This window comes from Neoarthrinium moseri (genome assembly GCF_022829205.1).
Source record: "Neoarthrinium moseri strain CBS 164.80 chromosome Unknown scaffold11_Wmoseri_CBS_16480, whole genome shotgun sequence".
Classification (NCBI taxonomy): Eukaryota; Fungi; Ascomycota; class Sordariomycetes; order Amphisphaeriales; family Apiosporaceae; genus Neoarthrinium; species Neoarthrinium moseri.
Genome location: NW_026055125.1, coordinates 204,392 through 225,093, shown reverse-complemented (window position 1 = coordinate 225,093; position 20,702 = coordinate 204,392). Strand labels below are relative to the sequence as shown.

Sequence of the window (20,702 nt, the reverse complement as noted above, 5' to 3'; positions counted from 1 at the left end):
GAAATCGAACAGCTGTAAGCTGCAGCGGAAAATGTGCTTATGTCAACTTATAGCGTAGCGGGACAGTGGCGACCAAGGGGTGCAGCATGAAGAAATAGCCGTCATCAAAGGTCAATTGTTTCTTACCTTGGACGATATATGAGATGCCTATGTCATCTGTGTCAGCTTCTAATAATAACAACCGCCGAGCTCTGAGAAGCGGTCAAGTCAAAAGGTCGAGTCAGGCCCACGTGGGACTGACTCGGCTCCTTCCGGATTCTGACGATAGCTTCGTTTTCCGGCCGGCCGAGACCGTCTTTAGGGGTCCCACTTTTTCTGGAGAGGGAAAAAAAAAAAAGAAAGCCGACCCCTTGAAATGCCGGAGGCAGACCTCGGCCGCCGGATCCTCGATTCCTCAAGCCATTCGCCCGTCCCGTTGCGCACACAGGCAGGCTCGGCGTGCTGCGTGCGTGCGCGCCCGGCACAATCCGCAATGAACTCCATCTGTGGTCGCCCGCAGGCCCCGACCGCCTTTTTACCGGCGCTGCGCTCCCTGGATGACCTGACAGAGGAGGTCGTCTCGTCGGCGCTCCGCAGCCTCTATGCGCTGTACTGCCCGCTTTCGTCGGCGCTGAGGTTTGGCGCGGTACACGAGAAGTCCAAGACTCCGCGCAGCGAGGCGCCTACGCCGCTGGTTGATTCTGGCTACGTGTCCGGCGATGAGGAGGACGAGGATGGGGAGGAGACGCTAGCCGCTCTGCGCGCAGACGCGTTCGAGCGCAGCCATGCCACGCGCTGGCTGACCGGCTTCATCGCGCGGGCCGAAGGGCTCGCGCTCTGGAGCTCCGAGGACGCCTGCGAAAGCGCCATCGAGCAGGCATCGTATGTGCTGGCCTCTTTTAGTACCGCCGTGGAAGAGGAACTGGACGAGGAGGACGCCGGCATTATTCGTCAGTTCTCGTTCAAGTTGGGCCCTCCATCTGGCGACGAACCGCCTGCCGTGGTCGAGGTGCACCTGCTGGACAAGCCCATTAGCACAGGCGCAGACCACACAGATGTCGGGTTGCAGAGCTGGGGTGCGTCGATCGTCTTCTCGGATCTCCTCTGCGGCTCGCCCGAGCGGTTCGGGCTGAGGTCCCTTGGCAGCGCGCCACATATCCTTGAGTTGGGCGCCGGGACGGGACTTGTCGGCCTGACACTCGCCAAATTACTTCCCAGCTTAGGCTTCCCGGGAGCCAGAGTCGTTGCCACCGACTACCATCCCGCCGTGCTCGACAATTTGCGCGGCAATATTGCATCCAACTTCGCAGCGGAGACTTCAACGCCGATGGAAGCCTGCCTATTGGACTGGTCCGCTCCCTCCTTCGAGGCACCACTGGACAAGAAGGCCGACCTGATCGTCGCCACAGATGTCATCTACGCCCCGGAGCACGCAACCTGGCTGCGCGACTGTGTAGCCAAGTATCTGGGCCCCAACGGTGTCTTCTGGCTGATGGCGACAGTCCGGCAGAACGGCAAGTTCGAAGGCATCAGCGATACTGTCGAAGCCGCCTTTGCCAACGTTGACGAACTGCCCCGGGACGACGGAGGGCGGGTGCTGAAGATCATCGGGAACGAGAGCCTGGAGAAACGACGCGGGATTGGACGAGGGGATGAGAGCGGGTATAGACTATTTAGAGTTGGCTGGGTCGCCTTATAGATTTGCCGCTATGCACACGCCGCATATAGACGCCGTCGGATAGAGTTGAGCGATCATTTAGAGGGGATACCCGATAGAGCATAGAACATGACATGAAGAATAAACAATAGAACTAAGCTCATGTACCACGCAGGGTATATAAGTCTTTACTATCATAAGTAATTATGCTTGGCCCTCGGACATTACGAGCTTTCTCCAAAAGGCCTCGGAAAGTATTTCTGTCGCGTAACGCACGAGTTATCAGGATGGTTACTTGTACCGTAAAGGAAGCAGTGGTCGAAAAGGCGTTAAATTTGTAATGTTTACTTTTGAGATTTATATTATTCTATGGGGCTTCATATGGTCAACATATGCCCAATTGCCCTGCTACCCTACTTTGCTTCTGTTTTCTCTGTCCAGAACGCCAAACAATGCAAATCGGCCCCTGCAGCGTTTGCCGTCAACATGCCAGGTGATGTGCTTGGTGTTAGGACATGTTCATGACAACTAACGGAATGCCACTGAGTCTACTGCTTGAGAAGTTGGAGCCTACAATGTAGTGTGCCTCATGAGACTCCATCATGTCCAGGAGCTCCTTGCCAAGCCTCCACCTGCCACTGAGGCGCACGAGACACTTCCGTGTCGTTTCCAGACTCGACTCGGCGATCGGATCACCCGTGTCTTTCCATGCGTTGTGGTGCACCATGGAGGCAAGGTAGAGGGTGTCCAACACCATTGGCGGCGTCTTCACCACATCCTCGTCCAAGGATATGAATGCGAAGAGGTCCGCGGCAAAGTCCCGCACGAATGCCGCCGTCTTCTTCGTTCCGTCTACGGCAGTCAACTGTAGCGTCATCTCCTCCTCGTTCCACTCGGAGCCCACGCCTCTGAGTGATTCGCCAGAGGCATACATCGCGAGGATCTTGAGCACGGCAGTAAAGTTCAGACACCTTGCGGCGATCAGACTGAAGTACGCCCCCGGGTTTGTCGTAAAGTCCGACTGCAGAGCTTTACACAAGATATGCGCGTTCTCCATCATGCCTGCCACTTCGGTGAAATCGTACCGTTCGCCGTTGATCTTTCGCCGTTCCAGTGCGGTATGGTGCCTCAGCGCTGTTGCAGCTTGGAGAGCGGACTGGCAAAGCCGACCAAATGTTGATTGGGGCTCGGAGAAGGGCGACGAAACTGGCCGTTGATATGCGCTTGTACTGTCACCCAGATCCCATGCCTTGTCGTTCGTGGGCAGGAGCTCGTCGGGGGAGGGTTCGGGGCACATCGGCCGCCTATATGCGCCGATCGATACCAACTTATCCATTATGTATACAGCCCACCAAACGCGGCGTCGCTCCTCGGCATCTGCCCATGTCATCTATAGCTTGGATTAGTACTTCGCCTCCGGCCCTATAAGCGGAATCATGGAAGGAAGCTCAGACGTACAGGGTGGCCAAGCATAGCGCTGCTATTCTTGTAAGAAGGCAATCCCAGGTATTCCGCATACCGAACAGCTTGTCCCACACTCATATAAGCGGCCGGGTAGACGCCTTGCCCATATTCATATAGTGCTATCAAGACAATGCCTTGTAAATATGCCAGTGACGTAGTGCCGACGCTCTCTAAAAATGCGACGAATTGTTTTGCGGCGGTGTACAGGTAGTTTTCGGACGCAGTGAAGCCTCTTTGAGGCTGCGATGTTATTAATTTCATGGCCAGGAGTAATAGCGCTATGTCGCCGCCGGTCTCTCCCCATATTTGGTAGCCTATAGCCATGCGTTTCCGCGAGACAATGGGGAACCATGGATGGATATCGTCAAAATAGTCGGATAAAGTTTGCTCCAGGTCTTCTGCGTTTCCAATACATTGTAATACATACTAGTAAGAGACATTTGTTAGCGAAACTGACGGCCATGAAGTAGCTCACGATATCAATAAAAATAAGGGTTTCATGTACTTGCTGCTCATGTTGTTGAATTTCAGAACATGAAAGGCAATTGAAAGAAGGAAGGAAGGTTGAAGCGTCTAGCCTGGAAGTGTTCATCGTTCTCTCATACTAGTAGTGGTAAAGACACAAACTAGGAAACGGGCCAACTTACAGGAGGAACCTCCATTGTGGGCTTAGGTAGCTGAAAGCCGCTCCATTGGAACATACGAGAGTCTAAGAATACAGCCGCGGGGAAATTGCTGCGGCCGCCTTGCCATAACGGCTCCTGATGAAGTAGCTGTGGTGTTGCCACGGAATGTGATGCAGACCGGCTAGGCGGGCTGAGGTGGCCGGAACTGACATCGGATCCGCCAGAATAGGTCAGCCGGCTTTCCAATTCCGCTAACTTCCCTTGAAGAACGGCAAAGTCTTCTGCAGTGGGTGCGGGCTGCACCTCGGAGTCTATAAATTCAGTAGTCAATAAGTTAAACCTCGTCAAGTTGTGTACTGCGTGTCACTCACAGTCACAGTGCCGCGCCATCCGTGTGCAGAGGGAGCAGGCAGGCAGGGCCTTGTCACATCTACGTTTCTATCCCACGTGGATTAGCTTGATGAACATATGTATGTGCCGTCTGTAGAATGGGGTCAACCAACCTGCTTACGGCAGGAGTAGCACGCCTGATTTGCCTTTGTCAGGTTTGCGGCCGCTGTGCCTCCGCCAGCGCCAGCATCGTGGGGAAACAAGGCCATTGCGATTGGCATGGCGGAGGATGCTGATTACTAATGTATAAAAATCCAAGAAACAATGGCAGAATATGATAGACAACTCCGATGCCCCTTGACGCCGAGGTGGCCCGCCTGCCCGGGCTGGGATTTTATTATATGTATGTGTTTGGCGTGCCTATCCTGAAGCATAGGCGCAGTTACTTCATGAGCACAACGGTGCACAGCCAGGCTCGGATACAAGAGTTCGATTGCCGATCAGGAGAATGCTGAGTCAAAGTGACAGGAAAACGCAGTGGACTTTCAACCCTTACGGCAGCCTCAGGGGTGGCGATAGAAATTTGATGAAGCCCGGTGTGCTGGTCACTCCGAACTTGGAGACAGGAGTGCAGAGTGTGTTTGGTCTGGGAGCGAACAAAGATGCTGAGATCGACGTGGAAACGTTACTCTAGTAGGTATACCGCATCGCTCTGCTATGGCTGCGACGATCACTGGGCTGAAAAATGGCGGTCTCGCCAGAGGGGAGGGAAAAAAACAATGCTCTGTTCTTGGGACCCTGACCACATTGTAAATACCCTACCTTAATGGATACGCAGGTAAGGAGCTGCTGTACTAGCCCGAAGTCCTCTGCATCCAACCCTAGCCACGTCTATACTTGACCCTGGAAAAGAGCCGTGGGCCATAAGGTTGGGTCCGTAGGGCAGAGATGAAGTCACAAGTACCGCGAAGTAATGCAATGGGCGACGAGGGTTCGAAAGGATCGTGCAGTGCAGTGAAAGATGGGGTGGGCAGTGGACCAGTACGGTACACCACTTAGAATCCTGGCTGCAAGATACTTTGGTCGCCAAGGCGGACTTTGCGGCCGCATTTTAGCTTCCGTCTCCACCAAGGGGTTCTCTGTCTTCCCTTGAGTTTCCGAGAAGAGCCAAATGCTGCGCTCTCTGTCTCATGGACCCTTGCAGGCTTAGAGGATTGGGTCGTTTTTGACAGAGGTGACCCGGATTATTAAAGAGATGTAATCTCTTCTTACCAGCTTAATGGTTTTGCTGCCTCGTGGGAGTTTGCCATGCTCAACTCAGTTCATATGTAGGGGATGCCAGGCTCGTGGTGATTACTACAACAAACTTACTGTGAAAGCAGTTTCGGCCTCTCGGCTGATACGACACAACCAGGACAGCGCCAGTTCATTCAGCGAATTGCGGAGTTGAAGAGGCACGTGGAGCTCGGATACAGCCACAAGCATGGCCACTGTTCAACGTAACTAATCCAGGTCCGCCGGGCAGATCGCCCATTCGCCAGCCCTGTAGCGGCCATTAAGAACAATAGCGCTATTGGGCAACGCGGCTGAGCCAGATACCAAGGTACACATTACTTCTACTTTGGGACCTGGGGCGAGCTTGGTCTCGGCATTCGCATATGTATTGGACGTCATCAGATGGCTACCCACACAGAACATAAGGCACTTGATTCAGCAACTACAATATCATTCGGCCATGACCGAGTCCAAGTGAACGGAAATCACTATACATCGAAGACTAGACTTTCGCAGTTCTCTAGTGCTTACCAGCATCGGTCGCCGCCCACCAAGTGTCAGCGCATACTTCCGGCGGCTCTGAATCACTTCTCGGTTCTCAAACCCGAACTCACTGCCGACACTATGGTATCTCTACGATCGAGGACGTGTATCGGGTGAGCACCTTCGACTGTAGTCCTGAAGGCTTCAAAGCCTCACGCACGAGCGGCACGCGTCCTTTGGACTGCAACGTGATGGGATGATTGTTCGACAAGTGGACCCAAGTGTGCTGGTGAAGGCCTTCTACTGGATTGGGGTAGTTGTGATCCCTGTCATTTAATATGAAACTGGCAGATGTGTTAATGCGACCGCGCTCAGTGAGGCGGCGCGATGAAGCGATCTGTTTATGAGGGGCAGATGGAAATTTCTCGGCGAAGAAAAACGAGTCAATTCAATCCAAAATTCATCGCGTCGACCATATTAAGAGTAGGAAGGTTGCCCGCAAGATTATCGCCCTGGCTGGCGCACAGCATTCAAGGCCACGCTCTCGACTATCCAACCGATAGGGTGTCAGAGACGGGGATATCACGGTCACCCAGCGCTATTAACGCACCCAGACAACAACGAGAGACCGGTGCAAACAACGTGACAACGTCGTGTCGGCTGCGTCGTATCATTGCTGCACGATTTTCTTGGGAATGAGCAGTTGCATGGACGAGGACAGGCGCACAATCCTAGTTGAATCTCTGACTGCTCTATCAAAGACCACAATTGATACCACCGATTACTGATCATATACCGCGGGACAACCATACCACACGACCTACTACAGCACAGCCAGCTCAACCAGCGACGAGATACGCAGAAATGGCAGACGCTGTGTCGGCTCGCACTCTGAACGGCGCTAGCAGCCGAGTCCGAAGAAACCAGAACCAGGGCCAGGGCCAGGGGCAGACGGGGGGTGTCTCACGTAATTCCTCCACCCGGTCATCTGCAGTCTACAACGACGACTATATGCAGCCGCAGGGTTATGGAAATCATGGGCTTCGTTCAACAGCCTCGCGCTTTTCTCTGAACGACCAATTTGCCGCTACCGCCAAGGAGTTCGAGTTCGGCTTTGATGATGGCGCATCCACCTTTGACCGGATGACCATTGCATCTGAAGCCGTTGGTGCATATGACGAAGCAAATGCTGCCGTAGCTGGTCCAATGATTGGCGGGTTGGACCCGTCAGCCCTACAGGGCCGAGGACGGGTCCATGACTACTACGATCTCCTAGTCTTGCCATTGGATGCTTCCGCTCAAGACATTCGGAAGGCATATTACCGACTGTTCGTCTTGTTGTACCCAGAAAGCCACCCGCCCAAGCTGCGCACTGCAGCCAGAGCCTACTTCACTCTGGTACAGACCGCCTTTGAGACACTTATCGATCCTGACCGCCGGCTTCTGCATGATCTATCTAATGGTCGGGATGTGGCTCTGGAGCGTTCGGCTCAATTGGATCCACTTTGTCTATGGCATGTCGAAGCTCTCAGGTACCTCATTGACGATTTGGTAGCCAATGAGAATGGCAGTCTTGAGCTCGGCATCAGGTTGGACGCCGTGAATACGAAACTGCCGACGAGACCAGGCCTGAAAGGGTCTATGCTTCAACCGCTTGACTTCGCCCTCACTCAGTCGATATCTACCTCGTTGCCTGGGTTGGGAAATTCCATCGATGCCATTGTAACCAAGACTGCAGGCTTATTTCGGCTTGGTTCACCTGGTTCTCATCTGACGCAACTTGAAATCGACGGAAAGCATCTGCAGTCACGCGTTCTGGCATCCCGCAGGACTCTGCTAACAGTACGAGGCTCCATAGCGGGATTCCTGCAAGATCTTGTATCGCTGCCAGAGTCTGTTGTAGCGGATCCCTACCGTCCAAACATACCTACCCACACCCCAAGGGAACGAGCTTTGCAGCTTCTCGACGGCAAATTACACCCTCTAGTGGCAGTGAAGCTGCAGCATCAGCTTCCGCCACGCCTGGTGTCTGGCAGCGATGGCTTCAAAAGGCCTAGAGATGGTTATGAGGCTGGCGCTCTCCTAGAACTCGAAGCCGGTATACTACCAAAGCCATCGATTTCCGTTGGCATAACGAAGCAGGTCAACCTGCCTAAAGACGATACAACAAGCGTATGCCAGCTCGCTACCAGCGTGAGTCCATGGCACCGCGGCATACCGACTGTCAGCGCTACTTTGCAGCGACCGCTATCCCAGGGATTCATTCAGTGCAAGATGGACAGTGGTGATTGGGTATTTGGCCCTGATGAGACGTGCCGTGCCTTCACTCGGTTTTCAAGGATGAGCAAACGACTTCTCAACCTCGACTTCCCCACCCGCATAGCCCCGAGAGTAGAGCTCGACTACACTTGCGGCTCCTCCAGATCGCTGGCTTCATGCATACCAGACCGATCCAGGGATCGTGGCCTTGTTAGCTTGGATCGTAGCATGGGACGAGACAGAATCCACAGTCTGGGGTCGTGGACAGTATCGACCGCCGCAGAACCACACTACCTGGGCGGCTCTTTGAGATACAGTGTTGATTCAAGTATTCTGTCAGTAGTCTCAAACGCAATCAGGAAGAATTCTTCCGTCAAGACTGCGCCAAAAGAGTCCCGTGGCGTACGCTTCGAGGCTGAGCTTTCGTCAAGCTCGATATGGGCTAGATTCATAGCCCTGAGGTGCTTGAAGCAGGTTGGGCAGTTCTCAAAGTTTGGGTTTGAAGTTGGATTCAGCACTTACAACTTGTATCTTTCCCTGTACTGGTCACGTCTTGGGCAGCGGATCCGCGTTCCGTTTTTGATTTCATCGGGCCCTTCGGTTAGCCCGCGCATTTTGTTCTGGACGACATTGGTACCGTTCGCTAGCTTCGCCGTGTGGGATTACATCGCACATCGCCGAAGACTAAATGCCATCGACCGCAAAGAGCGCGATCAACTCCACCTTCTGCAAGAGAAGCGCACGGAGGCCGACGATCTCACCATTCTTATGTCAGCTAATGTTGAGGGTAAGCAGGAGGTGGAGCGCGCCAATCGCGGCCTGGTTATCCTGAGCGCAAAGTATGGCATCAAGACAGGTGAATCCTGGGGTCTCGAGGAAGTGGCCGACGTTACAACGGCGGTGGGGGCTCTAGTTGACAACGGTCAACTTCATATTCCCAGCAATGTGAACAAAAGCAACATACTAGGCTTCTGGGATCCAGTGCCTGGATCTGCAAAGACACTCCACGTGCGATACCTGTATCAAGGAAAAGAATCTTCAGTAGAAGTGGTTGGGCAGCAGGCTCTGTCCTTGCCACCGATGTAGTGAGACGGTCCCCTCAAAAGTATATAATATTAATCACTCCCATCATTGAGCAATTTTATTCCCACAGCTAGGCACCACAGTGGTCTGTGACATACATCAGGCGGCTTATGGTTCGAAACGCAAGGATCACCAGCCCGCTACCACGTAAGAATTTGGGTTGCATGTGTTGAGAATGCGACCGTTCGTCTTGTTAGCAGTTAAAATCTTACAAGCATTATAAGAGTGGCAAAGGTACTAATTTTACTTACATTTCGCTGTGTTACTCCGGCTGCGCAAACGTTGCACTTGATCGTAGTGAAGCAAGAGAGAGGCTTGGAGCTGAAGCTATATTGAATCTACCTTGCCAACAACTAATTTAGAATGTACGACTCTCATAATTGAAAATTTATCGTCCATGGAAGACGACAATGCTATGATTACGCCCCTCCCCCCCTTTTCCAAACAGAGAGCTAGCTTCGATAGACTGCCTCTCTTGAAGCGCCTCGTCGGTTGCTCTTGTCGACACCTTGCATAGTATCAACTCAAAACAAGAAAAAGATAGATTTAGTATTTGATTAAAGTACAACCATGTTATATAGGGCGAATAGCCTGGGTTTGTCTGATATGGTTATGGTAAATGAAAGAGTAGAGTGGCGTCCTCAAATTGAGTCACACAAGATGGGAAGCTGTAACAAGAAAACGGGGAATATAAACACACAGTCAAGAAACCTTGCTCTTGACACCATTGCCGTTAGTCAACTCCTCGACCCCCTTTACAACCATCCACTGCACCATGAAGGCGTGTAGCCAGCGGCCCAGGGCGGCCTCGAGGAACACCGGCTTCTCCGACTTCCTCCTCCAGAGCACTGTCTCGTTCGTGATCCTGATACCATACCCTACCGCTTCCCGATCCTCTCGCTCGTATCCCACGACAAGATTCCCCTGCACAACGGGCCCAGTCCACCCCCCTGGGGGCGAGAGGCTCAGGATCACCGTCTCGCCGCCTGCATGGCGGGTCCGAGAGCTCACGACGTAGACACCACACACCCGGTCGCCGACTTCGAAACGGCATTGGTCCAGATACTCAGCGTCGAAGGTCTCTCGTGCCTCGTGATCCGTGATGGCACGCCGCATGAACCAAGCCTGCGGCGTGTGATTGAAGAGCCGCATGCTTCTGCTGATATACGCCTCCACCATGCCGTGAAACGCCTTGCCCCTCTCGCCGTCGCCGTCGCCGTTACCTTCCGGGCATAGGAACTGGGGATTCAAGTCTGTGGCTGGGACGTGGCGAGAGACCACGCTCTCGCGCGCCACGATCCAGTGCTGCGGTGCATCCCGTACCTCAGCCGGTAGGATCTCGCGGTCACGAGTCTCGGGGTCTCCCACGCCGCGGGCAACGTTCCGTCCGGCGCCGCCAGCGTTCGCCAACACCACGGTGTCTGGGGAGCCCACCACGGCACATGTCGTAGTAAGCAGGTTGAACCGCCGCTTGAGATGCAGCACGTAGATCAGCGGCACGGCGACAGCGGGCACTAGGGTGCCCAAGAACTTCAGATGGCTAGGAGAGATTGGCAGGGATGGCATAACTGTCGGCGAATCGCCACGTCCTTGACGTGGCTGTTATTGCTTCTTCCCTGTCGTTGAGGTTGCACGAGCGACAGGAAGGTCTCGGGGAATATAGGACCTCGGTCAAAACGCCACACTATTGGCCGGAGGTCGAAGCTGGGGGGCGGGGAGCGGATGTTGTGGTAGGATCAATAGGGAAGCGGGCAATCGACTGTGAGCGGGATCGCAATGCCTGCGCATCAGGTGCAGGGGATCTACAGAAGGATTCACGGAGTGACTTGGAGGTACATGGACGGTAAGATGGGGCGGTGTGCGCGTTCTCGCTCAGCTTCTAGAAGCTCATGATGTTGATCTCCCGTCCGTCAGCGCCTGAATTGTCGTCGAGATTCTCGTGTCGGTGGAGCATAGTGATTAACTGACCAAGGTGGCTGTCTTGGTTGTCCCACATTTAGCTTTCCATCCCTAGCTGTGAAAGTGAGGTCCAACTAAAGAGCTAGCCATGACTCGACCGACTTACATGCTTCAAGACTAATTTTGCGCTTTGAGTGACATGAAGAAGCCTACGTAGGAAGCATCGCATATAAGAGCAATCAGTGAAGATGCCGTATACATCCAATGAAGACTGATCAGCCGTGAATAATATGGCCAGTTGAAGCGTCCTATAAATTACTAAGTATTCGAACGGATATTTGCAGAACAGACAAACGCCAGAAAAACAGCGTCCATCATAGTAACTCATCTGAATACGTCATATCATTGATAAGTAGGTCCTGTTTGATTACACAAATGTAAGAAAGAGAATGTTCTTCGTAATGATTTATGTACGGCATATCTAAAAGGCCTTAGTAGGATATATCCAAGGAAAATGTGCGATCGCTAACGCAAGAAAACCCCCATATGTCCAAACAACGTATATACAACCTGTAACACAGGCAGCTCCATGTACACCGTTCTTTTCAACAACTCGCGCCGACTATATACAAGAGATTCGGCTATCCTAGGCGTCACCCCGCTCCAATGTGTCCAGAGGCACATATCCTTCGTCCTTGTTCGTCCGTTTGCCAACGAAATCTTGGATCTTGGTGAAGACACCGTCCAGGCCCCAGCCACGGCCGCGTCTCTTGATGCCACCTTTCTCAGAGAGAAGAGCATCATCCATCCATTGTGGCCGCTTCCAGAATTTCAACAAGAGCGAACTGACAACGACACTGACACTGCTGCAGGCCATGGCAGCACCGGCAGCCATGGGGTGAAGATGTAGCCCGAGCGGGAGGAAAATCCCCATGGCGAAGGGAAGACCCACAAGGTTGTAGGCGCATGCCCACCCGAGGTTGAACTTGATACGCCTGAAAATAGTGCGCGCCAGGTTCAATGCTGCGGGGATGTCCATTAGGTTGTTCGGGCGCATCAGCACAACATCTGCAGCTTCCATGGCAACATCAGTACCGCTGGCCATGGCGATACCGACGTCAGCGGTAGCAAGGGCAGGGGAATCATTGATTCCGTCGCCCACCATTGCAACACACTCGCCTTTTCCTTGCAGCCGACGGATAATGGCCTGCTTTTGATCGGGCGAGACACCAGCAAAGACGTCTTCCTCGGGAATGCCGACGATCGAAGCGACGGCCAGAGCCGTAGAACGTTGATCGCCTGTCACAATAGCAGTCTTGATGCCCATACGGTGTAGTACGCTGATCGCAGCGGTTGCGCCTTCCTTGACAGTATCGGAAAGGCATAGGTGGCCGGCGTATCTCCCATCGATGGCAATGAAGATATTTGTGGTACCGGCAGATGTGGACTTTGACTTGTTCGCTTTCGAGTTGATTTGCTCTGATGCCTCAATGTCGTCATCTGACACCTCAACACTGTTCTCGCGGAGGAATCGAACGTTGCCAACAAGGACGTTGTAGCGCGTACGGTCTGCGCTGGAAGCAGGCTGGACAGTGGCACTTATGCCTTGGCCAACAGCTGCAGCAAACTCGCCGATACTCCCATCGATGGCGCCTTCGGCATCGAGGCCTAGTTCCGCCCGCGCGGCTCCCAGGACAGCCTTACCTACAGGATGCTCGCTGCCCATCTCGGCGAGACCGACGATAGTCCACCAAAGGCGCCTACGCCACTCATTGTCCTGCCAAACCGAAGTGAGCTTGGCAGTCGCGACGCTCATCTTTCCGTAGGTGATTGTGCCTGTCTTGTCAAGGACAACTTGAGTGACCTTGGTAGTGGTCTCCAAGGCTGCGCCGCCCTTGACCAAGATGCCGTTCTCAGCACCCACGCCGGTGCCGACCATGACAGCGGTGGGGGTGGCCAAACCTAGTGCGCATGGACATGCGAAGACAATAACCGAGATGCATAGCTTGAAACATACGAAAAGTTTGCCGCCGCTCCCCTCGGTCGTGAAGATCTTGGGAGGATCCTTGAGGACGTGACTCAGAACCATCCAGACGATGAAGGTTAGGAATCCCAGCATGAGGATGATCGGAACGAAGTACCCTGCGATGGTGTCCGCTAGTCTCTGGATCGGGGCCCTAGTGGTTTGGGCATCCTGCACGAGCTTCACAATCTGGCTCAGTTGAGTATCGCGACCAGCCCGAGTCACGCGGAAGTCAACTCGACCATGACCGTTGACTGTGCCACCGATGACGTTGCTACCCTTTTTCTTTTGGACAGGAATAGCCTCTCCAGTGACCATACTTTCATCGACGTAAGTCTCGCCTCTGACGATGAGACCATCGGCAGGGATCTTGTCGCCAGGTCGGATAACAACAATATCACCGACCTGAATGAGCTCAGTGGGGATAACTTTTTCTTCGACGGCATTGCCGTCACGGACAGGTGTCTTGGGTTCGCCTGAGCCCCTGACTGAATCCCAGCCTTCGGCAACCTTCTCGGCCGCGATTGGGTCCGCGTAGATGGTAGCCATGGATGGTGCCAAGGACATGAGGCGGGAAAGTGCCTTTGAAGTTTGTCCCTTAGCGCGGTTCTCGAGGAAGCGCCCAAGGGTGATAAATGTGATCAACATGGTGCTTGTGTCGAATATAGTGCTGGGCCGAGAGTGCGGGGGGAACAGGAATGAGATGATCATGGCCGCGACGCTAAAGAAAAAGGCAGACGAGGTACCTAGAACGACCAAGACATCCATGGTAGGAGACCCGTGCTTCACGGACTTGTATGCAGAAGTATAGAACCGCTTGCCAATGCCAAACTGGATGGGTATCGTAAGACACAAACAGATGATGTCGCCCAGGAAGAGCCCTGGGAGGATCTGCAAGCCTCCGAAATCAAGAGCGGGTATGGCCATGGGGAAGATCATGCCAATGAACAAGACGGGGATCGCAAACGACAGGGAGACCTTGAAGGCTCTCCGCCATTCCTGAATCTCTCTCGTCTTGGCGAGGGATTCTATCTGGGCACTGTTGTCGTCGTTGTCGGCGACAAGCGCATTATAGCCAGCCGCCTCGATCGTGTCCACCACGACTCGGAGACCGGCAACCGCAGGTTGGTGGGATATAGTGAGCCGAGAACTGGCAAGACTCAGCTTCGCCGATTTGATGCCAGGAAGAGCCAACAGGGCTTTTTCGATGGCGTCAGCTGCCTCACGATCTGGGTTGCCGTAGATCTTGAAGTGGGCGGTGCTCGTGTTTGCGCCGCCGTCAGCGGACTCAAAGACGGTCGAAAGAATCTTGGCATCAAAGCCCCGGTCATCGATGATTTCGGAGATCTTCTCGGCTGGCAACTTCCTGGTGTCGTGGGTGATAACGGCTCTCTCAGCCAGCAAGCTGATGTTGAACCTCAACACCCCTTCCAGCCCGCTGAAACCACCCTCGACCGCGGATGTGCATGCGCCGCAGGTCATGCCCTCGATGGCGACAGTTGTAGTGGCAACAGAAGGCTGGCTTGTACTGCCTTCTGAAGGGATCCTCTTGACCGGCTCCTGTATTTCGCTGTCGACCAGTGTGGCACCAAATCCTCGATCTTCTATCGTTTCTAGAATCTTGTCTGTCGGTAGTAACGAGGCATCGTGCTCGACAACGGCCCTCTCCGAGAGAAGCGATATACTGAAGTGCTTGACGCCTGGAACATCGGCGAACCCCCCTTCTACCGCGGACGTACAAGCGCCACAGGTCATGCCTTCGATGGCAACGGTCGTCACCGTCGTCGGAGGCTCGGACTCTTCGTCGGCATCGAATAGGCTCTCCTTTGCGCGAACCACGGGGGACGGCAGGTCCGTGGCGAGAACGTCGGCCTCGAATCCTCTGTCCTCAACAATCTCTTGAATTTGCTCGGCCGATATCCTCTGCGGGTCGTGCATAATCACGGCCCGTTCCATGACCAGACTCACGGACACGCTACCGACGCCATCGACACCCTTGAAGCCCGCTTCAACGGCCGAGGTGCAAGCACCACATCTGAACGCCCGCTTGTTAGAAGAGTCAAACGTCCATTTTTCTCCATCAGCTACTCACGTCATGCCGCCGACTCTCAGAGTCGTCGTGGCCCACTGCGCAGTCCTTGGGGTCTGCAGTGACGCCTGTGTCGGACCCCTCGGGGGGACCTTGATATTTGCTGGCGCCATAGCTCGGCGTGAGAGGGAGTTCAGTTCGCTCGGAAAGGAGGGAGTAAGTTGGCGAAACGGAGGAGCAGGAGAGGATGACTATATCGAGAGCGAGTCTTCACACAAAGACATGCATGATAGATGGATAGTATTGTCGCCCACGCAGTCGCAGTTCAGACACCCGACAAAGAAAACGCTGAAGAAAGAGAGAGCTGCTGCCACAAAACCAGCTGCGGCACAGGCAAAGGGGGGGCGAAGGAGGCTGCTGACCAGCTTATGTATGTATGTAGTAGGGAGATTGGTAGGATATGGGATGCGGGCATTCACAGGTTCCAGGTTGACGCTGACAAAGGTCAAGCCGCAGAAGTAAGCTGCAGGCGTGTGGTTCGATGGCGACGAGCGACGGGCGACGCTCGCCAGAAAAGCGCTGATCACTCTGATCTTTGCAAGGTTTCGTCAGCGATGGGCCCGGGGGTTCCTGCTGCAGCTCTAGCGGACTGTGCGGCTATCACGGACCTGGACCAGCCCGGGGGTCTACCAGACGGCTAGGGGGTGCTCCAGGGACCTCAGTGTCCACTTTGGGGGGGATCGTTAGCGGCGGGCACCAAGGGAAGCTGAAGCTGGGCAAAGATCCCAGATCCCACGCTTCGTTACCTCGTAATGGCAAGGCCACGGTGGTCAAACTTGTCGACCAGGTGCGGTCAGGAACCAGCGAGGATGATTCTCCATCATCTCAACTTTTCAAAAGACTGCCCACCGTGCCAGGCCTGCAGAGCATCAGCCAAGTCACCGGGCCAAAGCACACATGGACAGTAAGTAGTACGTAGTCCGGGAAGACCACAGGCTTCAGAGCTGCCACTCACACTGGCGGAGGTACTGTAGACACTCGAATGGATAGGGTTGCCGGGGTCGTTTCGCGTCCAAGAATACCTCACACACGTATCTGCCGAGGACTAGCCACTGGATCTAGGTATCTCGTCCGACCTTTTGATAAACCTTAATGCACGCCATTTGGAAAAAACGGGATCAGTCGACAGCGGGCAACATTGCCAATAATTCGGGTGTTGTGCAAGGTGGGCGATGGGCCCCGGGACGATTCGCATCGCACCCTGCCTCTGAAGGCACTTTACCCATGATGTTTCGACGCACTTGAGTGGGCGAGTATCGTTTCGGGCTGGCAGGAGACCAATGTGACTGAATCCCATCCTTGGCATCGAAACAGTTCCTGCGCCAAATATTGGATATCTGCTGCAGCCTCTACATGGGTGGGGAGGTGGTCTGGGTCTGGATTCGCAATCCGACCATGCCCGCCAGGCTTCGTGGCCTTTTCGCTCTCATTGCCCAGGAAATAACGACGGCCGGTCATTCACCCTGCGCCGAGGACCAGACAATATTGCTGACCAAGGAGGGCCGCAAACCTGCTCAGTCGGTGCTGAGAACCTATCCGAGGCCCTGGCACCGCCGCGGCCGTTCAATAGTGCTAGTGCACCCCAGCTGGGGCGCCCGGGGCCTCTCGGGCCTGGATGGCATAGACGTGAATGCGCTCGAGATGGCTGCAGTCCCCTGGCGCCCAGTCTGGCGCATACTGTCCTGGGGCACTGTACGGAGTCGCCTCAGGCCAGTACATAGTACTATCAGGACTATGGCGCGGGCACCCCGCCAGCCCGCTAGCCATCCCGCCATCGCCCGTTGCGACTAGCGCCCCTCGCATCATCCTGGAGCTCAAACATTCATGATACAACATGTCACCTCAGAATACCCGAGATCAAACCAACAGCACAATAGCATATTCACCCCAAACCCCAGAGACAGCCCGCCGCACGCTACCGTCTCGCACCCTGTAGCTTTACCGCCGACACACCTCGGCTGCAATACCCTCCAGCATCTTGTCCCGCCCGACAAACAGGTCAGACCAGCCGGACAGCTGCGCCAAGGGCAGTCAGGGCTAGTCCGGGCTGGGACGAGGCTGTAGATCCCAAAGCTTGTGTGAGACCTCAAGGCTACCACCTCCGTCATCTCGAGCTTCAGCCTTGCCCCAAGGTGAGCCTCCTACAGACCACACGACGATACAGCATTCAAAATGGAGCAGGTCAAGGCCTTGAACGCACTAGAGGTACGTCGGAAGCGTCTCCCCCATCCTCCATGAGAGCGATGCCGTTCCCGCGCCGAGCTGATATGTGCTCTCTCCCTAGCCCTTCCTTGCGCTCACCAAGTCGGCGACCTCAACCCGCGCCGCAGCAGATCTGGTCACCAGGGCCACCTCGGCACAGGGCACCTATGTGTTTGCAGAGCTGCTTCAGGCGCCACAGATCCAGGCCCTTGCCCAGTCTCCAGAGCACGCCCCATACTTCACTCAGCTCGAGATATTCTCCTACGGCACGTACGCGGACTACACGGCAGCCACAAGCCTCCCCGCCCTCAACGAGCAGCAGACCCTCAAGCTGCGCCAGCTCTCCCTCTTGACCCTCGCCAAGGACCCCCACAATCTCAGCTACTCGTCCCTGCAGTCGGCGCTCGGCCTGTCGGACTCTCGGGCGGTGGAGGAGCTCGTCATCAGCGCCATCTACGCCGATCTGATCTCGGCCCAGCTAGATCCCCGCAACCAAGCCGTCCACGTATCCTCGGTCTCGCCCCTGCGCGATCTGGCGCCGGGCTCCATCCCGTCGGTCCTCGCCAGCCTCCAGGCCTGGTCGAGCCGATGTACCTCCACCCTCGCTGATCTCGAGAGCCAGATCGCCGCCATCAAGGCCGCCGCGGCGGCACGCCACAGCGAGAAGAATGCGTGGGCCGAGGTCACGGAAAAACTGGTGGCGGAGGAGATGAGCTCGGAGGGCAAGGGCAAGGAGGGTGCCCATAGCCGCAATCAGACCAACCTCATCAGCCGGGCCACGGCGGCCCTGAACCGTCAGCGCTACGGCAAGCGGGACAGGGGCGCCAGCAGCCAGGAGCACGACCCGGCGGACGAGGAGGTCATGGACGTCGATGACGAGGACGAGACCGAGGCAGCGGCCGACAGCAGCGGCGGTGTGGCCGGTAAGAAGCGGGCAAGCCGGCGGAAGCTGTAGCAACCAACTGCCTGAACGGCCCGAGTGTGAGGTGTGAGATATTGTACACGGGGGGCAACACACTCCCCGCCGCCACTGGCTGTCGGGCGCATTCGCCGTTTACTGATAGCTGAGAGGCCCTTTGACCTCCGGCCAGGCTGTTGGGAATAGAAAAACCGGCCTTATGAGTATGAGAGATGATAGACAAATAAAGAATGACCCGACCGTGTGTACGGTTGCATTATGCATTATCTACTGCAGTCGAAAGCTACCCTCCAATCATTTGGTCACAGATCCCGAGATGCTGAAATCAGCTACGACTTCAGAAAGGGCTGACTGACGAGACATGGTAAAACTTGTCAGGTCACTGTCAAGACCATTGGGTTCGCAAAACGCGGGAGACTAAACGAGCAAGGATCATAGAGAAATGTTTCTATTCTGCAATCCTAAGGGCTCATTGCAGCATCCATCACCAGGAGAGATGCATATGAAACCCCCCGTCGTGTTCGACGGCTACTTTCCACGGATATTAGGCCAAAGCTCTCTGTCTTCTCTCTTCTCACGTCCACCCCAGTCCATCGTTTCCACCACCGAACTTTTCTCAGTATCGAAAGGGATGCGATGCATGTAAATCAGAGTTCCACGGGGATATCAACGAAATGAAAACCTCAGAAAGTATGGAGGGGAGGAAAACGCCTTTGAACGCCCTGAAAATCTCGAAATTTCGAGGTAGACCATGCTAGCCCACTTGCTCAAAGGGAACAGGCACTCAAGACTCCTCATTTTTGTGTCCTCGACTAAAGCGCTGATGAATGAAGCAAATCGGGTTGGGACAAATGCAGGTTACGCAGAATACAGGCAGTGATAGTTGCGAAAAAATTTTGATCAACCAAGTGTCGTGACTTCGTAATAATGCTGTCCGCCAAGCTGGAGGGCATGTGTGGGCAGTTGAGCCCAGCGCGAAGAGGATCGCGATGCCGTCTCAAGGCGCGGCTACAGTCGTTTGCCTGGGACGAGGATGAACAGCACACACAAGGCAGCGTCGATGAGAACCGTCGCAGCGATGACCATGAAGGAGCGCTTGATAAGCAGCTTGCGGACATACGGTTCTCGGATACGTGAGAGGTGGAAAGTCGTGTACTCGGTATAGCCGAGGAGAGCCATAATCGGATCCAAGGAGTACTGGTAGGAGGCAAGCAGGTAAACGCCAATCGTGAAAGGCAATATCACCTATTAGGCTGTTAGCATGGATTTCATGGTGACAAACGATGGATTTTGGAACAGAAGCCAACGTACCCAGCACCGAGTGGTTCTTGATCGGTCTAGGAAGATGAGAATGAATGCCGTCCAGAAGCCTCCAAACATGGCAATCAGGCCGACAATCAGCCTAGCGACGATGGTGGGCGGGATCAAGTTACCCAGGGCGCGGGCCCGCAGGAAACCAGGGAAAGCATCACGCTCCATCGCCTGGAAGACATAGTCCTTAGCCACGTCAAACACCTCAGGGTCATCACGTCCATCCTGTTCAATGGCAATTGTGATGTCCTGGGTGATCGAGCCTGGCAGGGTGATCTCACGTTCAGCACCGGGCAGCAGGAAGGTGTACAGGATCTTCTCGGCGCTCGCCCGGATATCCTCTCTAGCAACAGCGTGGGCGGGTGAATTAGAGTCGGTGGTCATGTGGCGGGGGGTGCTGAGCTGGGTGCTGGCACGGGTTCGACGCTCCTGACTGCTAGCAGGGGAGTCGTGGTGCAGGCCAGGTGTCGCAGGCTGCTCGCGGAGGTAGGCCGACATCTGGGCGTTCTGGTCTCTCTCCTTCTCGGTTGCAAAGTGCGAGGGGCCGGCCGTGGAGCCGCCCAAGTCGCCCATGGCTTCCAGGGCCATGGAAGACCGCTTCGACTTGTCATCCTTCTCAAGGTCCGGCGTCCCAACCAATACAGATCTGCGGAGTTCTCGTACAAAATGGCGGCACAGCGACATGTGCTGGGCGACGTCGAGCCTGCGTCATGTCAGATCCACGGCGAGACTTATTGTAATAACCAAAATAAAGGAAACGTACCAGAAGTCCAGGTAGTCCACAGACCGCTGCTGGTCTCGCATGTAGATGTAGAAGGAGAACAAATCAACGGGAGGGTGAGTGCGGCGACTCAGGACCTCGAACAGCGTGGGCAGGCGGTTCCGATACATGTCTGGGACCGGGGTTGGACTGGGCGCCAACGGCTCAGGCGGATTGTGTCCTGAGAAGGCCATGGTGGGCTACAGGGTGGTTTTGTTCTCGTCGTCGGGCAGGGCGAATAAACTCGACTCGAGGGTCTGGGATGGGAGCTAGCTCTCCCCGTGCGGGAGGCTCGATCTCCAAACTTTGCGAAGGGCTTATCGCGTCAGGGCGCGAGGCGTCT

At 54.9% G+C, this 20,702-nt stretch overlaps 7 protein-coding genes across 7 annotated transcripts; 3 read left to right on the top strand and 4 right to left on the bottom strand.

Annotated features, from left to right (window-relative positions):
* Positions 1 to 472: 472 nt before the first annotated feature.
* JN550_004196 (uncharacterized protein) lies at positions 473 to 1,678 on the top strand (the record flags this gene model as incomplete). Its single annotated transcript, XM_049315685.1, has 1 exon — positions 473 to 1,678. One exon carries the CDS (start codon positions 473 to 475, stop codon positions 1,676 to 1,678), a length of 1,206 nt encoding a protein of 401 aa, XP_049173734.1.
* Positions 1,679 to 2,144: 466 nt separating this feature from the next.
* JN550_004195 (uncharacterized protein) lies at positions 2,145 to 4,325 on the bottom strand (the record flags this gene model as incomplete). The annotated part of the gene is made up of 5 exons (XM_049315684.1): positions 2,145 to 3,026; positions 3,095 to 3,526; positions 3,748 to 4,037; positions 4,098 to 4,164; positions 4,230 to 4,325. The coding sequence occupies 5 exons, from the start codon at positions 4,323 to 4,325 to the stop codon at positions 2,145 to 2,147; spliced, it is 1,767 nt and encodes a 588-aa protein (XP_049173733.1).
* A 2,353-nt stretch (positions 4,326 to 6,678) lies between these two features.
* JN550_004194 (uncharacterized protein) lies at positions 6,679 to 9,159 on the top strand (the record flags this gene model as incomplete). The annotated part of the gene is made up of 1 exon (XM_049315683.1): positions 6,679 to 9,159. One exon carries the CDS (start codon positions 6,679 to 6,681, stop codon positions 9,157 to 9,159), a length of 2,481 nt encoding a protein of 826 aa, XP_049173732.1.
* Positions 9,160 to 9,858: 699 nt separating this feature from the next.
* On the bottom strand, positions 9,859 to 10,722 carry JN550_004193 (uncharacterized protein; the record flags this gene model as incomplete). Its single annotated transcript, XM_049315682.1, has 1 exon — positions 9,859 to 10,722. One exon carries the CDS (start codon positions 10,720 to 10,722, stop codon positions 9,859 to 9,861), a length of 864 nt encoding a protein of 287 aa, XP_049173731.1.
* Positions 10,723 to 11,701: 979 nt separating this feature from the next.
* Positions 11,702 to 15,280, bottom strand: JN550_004192 (uncharacterized protein; the record flags this gene model as incomplete). Its single annotated transcript, XM_049315681.1, has 2 exons — positions 11,702 to 15,113; positions 15,171 to 15,280. 2 exons carry the CDS (start codon positions 15,278 to 15,280, stop codon positions 11,702 to 11,704), a joined length of 3,522 nt encoding a protein of 1,173 aa, XP_049173730.1.
* Positions 15,281 to 16,562: 1,282 nt separating this feature from the next.
* JN550_004191 (uncharacterized protein) lies at positions 16,563 to 18,324 on the top strand (the record flags this gene model as incomplete). The annotated part of the gene is made up of 4 exons (XM_049315680.1): positions 16,563 to 16,859; positions 17,045 to 17,299; positions 17,349 to 17,372; positions 17,452 to 18,324. 4 exons carry the CDS (start codon positions 16,563 to 16,565, stop codon positions 18,322 to 18,324), a joined length of 1,449 nt encoding a protein of 482 aa, XP_049173729.1.
* Positions 18,325 to 19,296: 972 nt separating this feature from the next.
* On the bottom strand, positions 19,297 to 20,553 carry JN550_004190 (uncharacterized protein; the record flags this gene model as incomplete). The annotated part of the gene is made up of 3 exons (XM_049315679.1): positions 19,297 to 19,533; positions 19,600 to 20,302; positions 20,363 to 20,553. The coding sequence occupies 3 exons, from the start codon at positions 20,551 to 20,553 to the stop codon at positions 19,297 to 19,299; spliced, it is 1,131 nt and encodes a 376-aa protein (XP_049173728.1).
* Between the last annotated feature and the right edge of the window lie 149 nt (positions 20,554 to 20,702).